The following is an 8,853-nucleotide window of genomic DNA, read 5'->3' as shown; positions in this document are numbered from 1 at the left end:
TACCAGCACCATGACACAAGATCAAAAGATTGTAATTGCTGAATAATGCTGTCAGCCTAAGTGTGGTCTAATACTTTTCTGGGAGTATGGCAAGAACTAAGTAAAATGTATTTACCTATTAATTGAAAACATCTGAATAGTAAAATATTAGTAACATTTAAATTCCTTTTACAGATTATTTACAAAAAAACCCAACTTTATTCATACAAGTACTATTATGCATTGTTCTTCTCATCCCAGTCTGTACCCACACACATTCCACAGTTAGTGGAGCTTTACACATGAACGTCTGTCTTCTGCTTCAATTAATCTTGGGGACTTCACAGCAGAGGAAGCTAGCAAAATTATGCCAGCCAGTTGCTTACACAGTGCATTCTTATAAGAATAATTAAAATGCCAGTAATTATGCTATTTTCCTTTAACTCACTAATGCTAAAGTGCATCAGGAATTAATTCCTGCAAAGCACCACGCACGACACAAACGTTTGATGCTTAGAATTATATTTTGTTATTTAGCAATGAGACAATTTTTTTTTTTTTTTTTAATTTAAGGTGGCTCATACTAAACTATGAAATACCATGTGGTACCAAATGAAGTATCTTCACAGTTAGAGTCTAATGCAAAAATAGACCACACACTTCAAGTACACAAGGCAGAAGGGTCATTTCCAAGTGATGCTTTTTAACCATTTTTAATATATACTTACATATAGTGCAGCTTCTAGTATTTTAGTCATGTAACTGAACATGCCCATGTTTATATGTTAAATGTTGGTGAAGGGACATTAGTTTACAAGGTTTTATAGCTATTTCCATGGATATTTCATTACCTTTGTCAAGTTTAACAGAATATTTCAAAAATAAAGAAGTCCTCTTTTTAGTGCATGCACTGCAAAAAGTGTTTAAGCTACAAATAGCAAGTAAAAAATAAATAAAAAATATTTTCATCAGTAAATGAAACTCACAGTAAACAATTATTCAGTAAAATACTTTTATTTATGTACAGTGTAAAGATGCTGTACCTTTCAACAAACGTCATATTGTACAAGAGCAGGCTTGAATTTCTAAATTCACTTTAAGTGGGAGTTTCCCTGAGGTTAAGAAAGGTATCTTGTAACTGTACATGACATCAATATTTAATCAGTGTTACCAGGAAAAAGCAAAAAACCTGAAAGATTTGGACATGGGTATTTAGTGGAAGAAGGGCCCAACAGTACATGCTGAGAACTATGAGACAAAGACATCACTGCAGTAATGTAAATGCTACAAGATCATGACCAGTACCACAAGTAAGAGTAAATATTATAGAAAAATTGGTGGGTGGGAGGGGAAACGATGACAGGTTTTGGAAAAAAACACGAGACAGGACACAAATGGAGGCAAACACAAACTGTGATTTAGGAATGCTGGATGAAGACAGTAAGAGCCAGATGCCTGGCCAGGGTGTCTTAGATCAGACATTCTTCTTTAAAAACAAAACAAAATAACCAAACCTCCAAACAAACAAAACAAAAAAAAAACCACCACCCCACCCCTCCCCCCAACCAAAAATCCCAAAACACGACAAACACCAAACACCCCTACCCCCATCATAGTTTGTTGTTTGTTCGGAGTTTGCTTTTTTTTTTTTTTAAAAAAAAAAAAAAACTTCAGCCAGAAAGTTGACACAAACAGCACTCCTTGAGTAAGCCTGTCCAACAAGAAAGCAGGATGAAGTCTCCAACAGTCACCTAGGCAAACAAAAAATTCGCCCCAAAACATATTATGCAAGTTTTCCAAATCACAGCAGCAGCACACCCTGTGACCTGATCCAGCCACTACTGAAGCTGACTGTGAATTTTTCTACATCGGATTGCGGATGAGGCCTTATAAGAGAGGCCCAACAGGAGTGGGATTAGTTTCGCATTAACAAAATTTATTAACAAACTATGGCTAGTCTACCTTTGGGTTGAAAAGCAGCACTTAGTTATAAGAGTAATTAGACACCAAAACCCTCAGTTAGAGAGCTTTTTCAGTCTTGTTTCAGAGCAATGAGACAGTAATCCACAATCACAAACCAGAAAATCCTCTTGAAGGGAGCAGCCAAAAGGCAGTGAAGGAAACACTTGAGTAATAAAATAAAAAAAATAAAAAAAAAAAAAGAGGCTCTGTGTAACAGAACCGGTAACTCCAACTCTAGGCCATCAAGATGAAGAAGAAAGGTTGTCTGTATTTTTATGTCCTGTTGTATTTTTAGCTGGACTGTAAAATCCCTTTGCCCCTTAAACCAACAGAAATAAAATGAGTGCTGTTATTTGCTTTATTGCATAGCTTTCTTGTTCTATCAGGTTTAGCAGTGTTTAGGTTAACAGGTGCTCTTAGGTGTTATTAATTATACAGTTAACACATGCAAAAGATTTTCAAGATATGCCACAAGTCTTTGCATGAAAAAAACTCACACTAAGATGCATACTAAAAAGATTGCCTTATTATGATAGAAAATAATTTTAATAAAAGATTTTAAATTCACTTAATAACATTACACAAATTAATAATACAAAATATTAAACTTTAGAAGTCTGGTGCCACTGACACAACTATCCACCTGTCTGCTTGGACCACACCTAATCTCTTTTTCAGTCCCAAATTCACTACTAACCCCAACCCTCCATATTATTTTATTTTAGCACATAGAAACTTCACCTCCTTTTGCCAGCCACTATAAGGATTACACACTTGGCCCAAACTTATTTCTCTTCTGATGCTTCCATTTTCTGTTAGGATTTTCCAGAATTCTATAGCTAGGGTTTTTATAATTATTACCTTGTTTTATCAAATCCAAACCTTTTAAGTTTTAAGCTGCATAGAGCACACCATTATTTTGATATCTGGCGACTTATCCTTCCACCTTCCCCCGGAACACTGCAAGTGAGGTTTGGATTCTGCAAGATATGCATTTGGATCACATATTTGGGTTCTGTTTCTGAGGAATTCATCCCTCTGCTTTCTTCTAAAGTACTTTTAACATTACTTTTCCACACACAACCCCTCAAGAGAGGTACATAATTTCAAGCTTTCGAGAAGCCTTTTTTCTACAAGATGGCGTCCAGACAGGTGACACTGCCAAAACACTGCAACCTCATTCTGGCCTGCTTAGAAATAAGAAAGAAACACAAAATTTAGATTTTCTCTATTGAATATCAGCAGGGTAAGAGATAGGGTTGCTGTATAAAATTACTATGACCCTCTTGGCCTAGTTTTGAATGGGCAATTTCACATATCCACCACTTCATCATTATCCACAAGGTCTGGCTATACATTTGTGACCTAACAGTAAGAAGCTTCCTCTCCCTCATAGAGCAGTTCTTCAACTCAGTGCTCACACAAAGTGAATTAGGGAACACACCAACCTGACCACTAGCCTCCTCCCTTCACTCAGAATAAAATCAAAGACATTGCCACCAAAAATTAATAAAATGGGGTTGTTTACACCAAACAGTGCTTCCCTTACACATTTAAAACTATATGCTCCACCACAGATCAGTACACAAAGCCTCCAACACATGCCTTGACCTAAGATTCTTCACAGCTTGGGCTTGCCCAGTCTTATTACTTTGCAAAATAAATCTGTGTAGCAGTCTCGTCACACTATACAACAGTTTCAAACGACGAGGCTGTTTATCTCACTAGTTCAGTGCGCCAAAACTAATTAATATCTTTGTCATTCTCCTGCCACTAGGCGTCACTCTCTTCTATCGTGACCTTTATACCTTCATCTGCTGTCCAGCATTTCACCCAGCAAGCCTCAGACCAGTACTGTTAGTGGGAGAACATCTGCCACAATTTGCCAAGTCCTTATCTAAAAAGCAACCCTATTCCTTAGGTCAAGGAAAGATTTAGTGATGTGGCAGACAAAGAGCAAAGGACTGTTAGTGTCACATCATACGTTCTTCAAAGTAAAACAAAAATACTAAAAGAACAACCGAACTCCTAAAGGAGATGATATGGGCTTTTCTCCACAGAGGAGTCACCTCAGATTCTAAAACCCTCTATAACTAAGAGAATTTCCAAAAATAAAAGGAACCATTAACAAGAGCACTAGTGGAACTAACTGCATGACTGCTCATGTGGGACCTACAAGAAAAATAATTTTACTAATCAACTAGCAATCTTTTCAAGGATGAGACAGAGTCAAACATTCTGACATTGCCTCTTGCATTTCACTGATTTCAAGACCAGAAGGGACCACTATGATTACCTAGCTAGACCACCAGCATAATGAACGCCTGCATCCCCCACATGCATGTTTGTGTGGAACTCCGTCCGTACCAAGGGCAACCTGGAAACTACAACTCACTTTGACAGTGAACACTCAATCACCTTCCTCAAGTGCACTTAAAAGAAAAAAAGAAACAAACAAAGCCCAAACAAACAAAAAACCCCAAAACCCAGCCCTGACTGCATTCTACCACTGACCAATTCAGCCACCTGGAATGACTTAATGGCACACAGGAACTAGGTACCCATGCATACCTAACCTGGGTCATAATTGATCTTAATAAACAACATAATTTCCAGTATCAGTATCTCTGACATATGTGAAATAGGATTCAGGCTAAACTTGATTCAAGCTGAGCTTAACAGACAAATTAACTGTAAAGCCACTTGGAAGCATTAGGACAAATGATGCCATTAGAGAGCATGTCACTACTAAATCATGAAATACTGTCCAACCTGACAAAATTGTTGGCATAATTCATAACTAAGAGGTTGAAGATCTTATGTGTATGTACATATGAAACACAAACAATGCTTTTAAATACTTCTGGTGCGTACAGAATACTACCAGCAAGGAATCACTGTGTTAATGAGCTTCTGGCAAAAGCTTCTAGTTCATGGGCAAAGAATTACTTCGCGTTGCATTTTTCTGCTACCCTACTAAGAAACAGCTGTTTCAGTGTTATATCCTCTTCTTTTGATGTGTTTCACCATTTAATCTTCCATTTTCCACTGCTTTATTTTCAAAGTTCCAGTCAGTTGGGCTGAGGAGTTGATGAGTTTTTTTGTAGGTCCAGTATGGGTTAAGTATTAGAGTAACGGCAAATAATCCCGAGAATAAAACAATAAAATGAAGAAGTCCCAGATTTTCCAGCACAGAATTCCAATTGAAAATACACACCCACCACATGTGGTAAGTAAGAATCATACGGCAGTGAAACAGGTGGATCATCACCCACTGGTTTGCCTTCCAGAAAAAGGTGTTAGCACAGCCAGCCTAGAAAAACAAGGACAGAAAGTATGCAGAAGTGAGATTGTTACTTCAAGATAAGGAACTGAGGAAACTGTAGAACTAATGCAAATATCCAGCTTTCACACATACACATTCTCAGGCATTTTTTCCATGTACAGCTATGATATTCCGCATGCATGCAGCATCCCAAACTCAGAATGAATCTATACCATCTCTGTAATGCACACCGCATTACACAGAAACGTGTATGGAGGACTACAGAAATATCATCACGACAAAAGCAGGTATCACAATAACATGGATATCAGTTAGATGAACACAGTTTTGCTGAAAAGCTATCTAGACAAACCACGCAGATTAGCTATGGACAAGTGAGATGCATAAAACCTGTTACAAACATAGTTTGAAAATTATCACATTCTTACCTTTAGAAGCATCCAGGAAATGCATGTTGAGGGAGTACTCATCTCCAGCAACATTCCCATCAAAGGCAGATAGTGTCCAGATTTCACATTAATTACTAGACCAGCCAAGCCACCAAAAGCAAGCAAGTGATGAACTACCAAGAACACATCAAATGTTCTAAAAATAATGTTGGACATGTGAACAGCTACATTTTCAAGCAAGAAAAATCCAGCAGCTATTAAACAGTTAAACCAACTCCACTTTTGCTGTGAATACACTTTATCAGCATGAAAAACAGGATCTATGAGCAAAGCCCATAACCCAGCAACACAACTCTGAAGTCCAAACACACCACGTGTGACTGCCATATTCCAAAACACCTTCTCTTTTGCGTACAAGGCATGATAAGTGGTACTCAACCACGAAGACAACCAGTGAGACAGAAGAAATACTCCCAAGTAGATTAAAAAACCAGCAGCTAAAAACATCAAACGAACTTCCCATAAGAGATAGTCCCAGTCAAAAATGGTTCCAGACACTGGATCATCATGTGTAGGATTCATTTCTTCTTGTTTACAGAGCAAAACCTTGCAAGGGGCTTGACACTTTTCTCCCGCACTATAGTCTCCTTTATGCCTATTCAGCCTCTGCTAATATGCAAACCAGAAACCATGAACTCTTCTTTTCCATCTGGAACAAGAAGAAAAAAAGTAAGTGAATTTTTAAGTCATCCATATAAATAGCTTCTAAACTACAGAGAGCTCACTTCTATTGCAGTTACGACTTTGGTCCTATTGCCATTAGGCACAGTCATCCCAAAGACAGGTAGACAGACAAAAAAACTTAAGCAATGTGTTTAACAACCGGCCTGCAAAATCTGTACTCATACAAACCATTGCACTGACACAAAAGCTGAAGAGGGCAAAGGAGGAAGGCAAGAAAGAGGAAAAGAAAATACAACAAGCAAACTCTGTTCTCTTACTTATGAAACTTGTATTTCAACAGCAGTATGCAGTTATTTTCCTACTCCCCTGCTTTTCCCTCACTGATTTTCCACCGCTTCCTATGGCTTTGGGCACAATTCAGAATCTTAAATACCGATCCAGGACATAAAACTACAAAAACTTAATCCAGTAAGCAGGTCCGCTTGCACAGAAAAGGACTTTCAGGATCATATCTCAAAACAAGACTTTGCCATCAGTTTCCGAACATTAAACCACCTTCCTGCAGAAAACATATTCCAAAAATGCAAGAAGAGTATGGAATGCAGACAGGCAACATTATTATTTATTATTAACAACATTAGTGTAATTAGCTGAACAGCCCAGCAGTAGGTGCCTCAAGTTAGCTGAAACTTCCTGAACACACTATAGTTCAAAAACAAAGATCTGTGGGGAGGGAAAAGCGAGATAATACTGAAACATTTGAATGCCAGCTCATTTGATGAACGATTTGGGTGATGTCAGCATGACCACTGGACCCACCGCAGCCTGTAAATGCTCAGAACCACAATGCGTCTGGGATTTCCGTGGAAAAAGCTAGGTGAAAAAGCCACAACGACCACCGAGTACAGACCCCTGGTGAGATGCTCCCGCCTTGCTTCACCACGCAGCAAACGCCACCACCACAGCCCAGATCCTGCAGGGACCTGCTCACCCTGGCCTTTGCTCGGAGATACCCTCCTGCAAGGCGGGGGGGCCTGCCCTACGCCCGCCCCACGGCCCCACACCTGACAAGACCGACTCGAAGGTGGAGCCCCAGCAGCGTCCCGCCGCCCCCCCGCCCCCCGGGGGAGAAAACGGGGTAGAACACACTAACCCAGTGGCACGAACAGGCCCTGAACAGCACGACCCAATGCGGCAAGCCCTGGCTCCAGCAGGGCCGCCACAGCTCCTCCACCCCACACAACCACCGGCAGCAACACCCCCCTGTCCCCGTCCGTCCCCCTCCCGCCCCCGCCGAACCCCTCACGCAGACCTGGGGGGGCCGGCCCCGGCGCACAGACCTCGCTCGCACCCGCCGCTCCTCACCCACGACGCTGCCCGCGATGGCGGGCCAGCCCTTCCCGGCTCCGGGACTGCCCCGGGCGGCAAGCCGCCCTCGCCGGCCTCCCGGGAGCGCCCGGTCCGGCCCGACCCGCCGCGGCTCCCACAACAACCGCCCTCAGCCGGGCAGCCGCCATACGCCCCTCTGCGCATGCGCCAGACGCCGCCACCGCCTCCCCTCCTGGTCGCTGGCCCGGCGGCACGAACCACCGGGCGCCGCGGGGGGAGAGCGCGGCTATACCACTTGGGCCGGGGGGGGGGACGCGGAGGCCGGCGCCCCGGCAGCGCGGCCCGGCGGGGGCGGGGGGCAGAGGCAGGGCGGCGGGCAGCGGGCCCGATCCGTCGCCATCGGGCCGGCCCTCCGGAGGGGAGCCTTGTCTGCGGGGTGTTTTTCTTCACCCGACAGCAGGCTCATCACCGCCACTGAAAAGTCGGTAATATTTAACAGGTGCCTGTTCGACAGTAGTAAAAAAAAGCAGTGGCAGCGATGCCATAGCCAGTGCCATTACCTGTAATTACCCAATTTCATTCGAGACAGCAAATTGTTACGTGGATGTCACGGAGTCCTGCTACATGATTCTGTCCATACTTGTGAAAATTGATGCTGTCACCCCAGTGACTCAGGCCGGCTGGATGTTGCGAGCGTCCCTGGGGGAGCTCCCCGAAACCACACTGGGAGGGTTCACCGCGCTGCGTCAGCCCGGGATCGAGTTTGGCTCTGGCCGGAGTGACTGGCAGTGACTGCGAGTTTTGCCAGGGAAAAGTTCAGTCCCACAACAGACCAGGTGATTCCACCAAAGGTCACCAAAAAAATAACATAAAATCAAGCCACAGCTTCTCTTACACGGAGGATTGGCCTAGAACAGCCGAAATCATAAGCTGGGCCTACTTGTGGTGAGAGACCGGAGCGGGAGATCAGCCCTGGAAGTCTGACGCGTGCTCGGTTTCCAGCCAGGCAGAGGGAAGTGCTGTCATTCCCTGTGGAAGGCTGGGTCTTGCCACAGTAGCAGGATAATTGGGCAGGACGGGTTTTGTGCATTTGCTTTTAATTGCTAATGTGATAACCCTGTCCCTGACAGACACCCCGAGCTCTGCAAAAAGTAAGATCTGTCCATATGCCACCTCAGCCTCAGCCTTTCATGGGAAAAGTCTGGGAACAAAATCTACCGCTTG

At 42.9% G+C, this 8,853-nt stretch overlaps 1 protein-coding gene across 5 annotated transcripts; it reads right to left on the bottom strand.

Annotated features, from left to right (window-relative positions):
• Positions 1 to 1,350: 1,350 nt before the first annotated feature.
• On the bottom strand, positions 1,351 to 7,808 carry CLN8 (CLN8 transmembrane ER and ERGIC protein). Of its 5 annotated transcripts, none has more exons than XM_075049244.1 (3): positions 7,613 to 7,808; positions 5,656 to 6,325; positions 1,351 to 5,254 (listed from the first exon to the last, which is right to left on the bottom strand). In XM_075049244.1, exons 2-3 carry the CDS (start codon positions 6,196 to 6,198, stop codon positions 4,940 to 4,942), a joined length of 858 nt encoding a protein of 285 aa, XP_074905345.1. In that variant the 5' UTR covers positions 6,199 to 6,325; positions 7,613 to 7,808; the 3' UTR covers positions 1,351 to 4,939. The 5 variants fall into 5 exon arrangements, with proteins under 5 accessions (XP_074905345.1, XP_074905346.1, XP_074905349.1 ...); XM_075049245.1 differs by having other exon boundaries at positions 7,641 to 7,808; XM_075049248.1 differs by having other exon boundaries at positions 7,666 to 7,808.
• Positions 7,809 to 8,853: the final 1,045 nt, after the last annotated feature.

This window comes from Buteo buteo, chromosome 17 (genome assembly GCF_964188355.1).
Source record: "Buteo buteo chromosome 17, bButBut1.hap1.1, whole genome shotgun sequence".
NCBI classification, from domain to species: domain Eukaryota; kingdom Metazoa; phylum Chordata; class Aves; order Accipitriformes; family Accipitridae; genus Buteo; species Buteo buteo.
This window is presented reverse-complemented; position numbering and strand designations above follow the sequence as displayed.

Bases quoted from the DNA above. Each gene is read 5' to 3' on its own strand.
- CLN8 (XM_075049244.1), bottom strand. From the start codon at position 6,198: ATGAATCCTACACATGATGATCCAGTGTCTGGAACCATTTTTGACTGG. The intron at 5,255-5,655 runs GTAAGAATGTGA...TTGTTTTTCTAG, and splicing joins TTTCCTGGATGCTTCTAAAG to GCTGGCTGTGCTAACACCTT.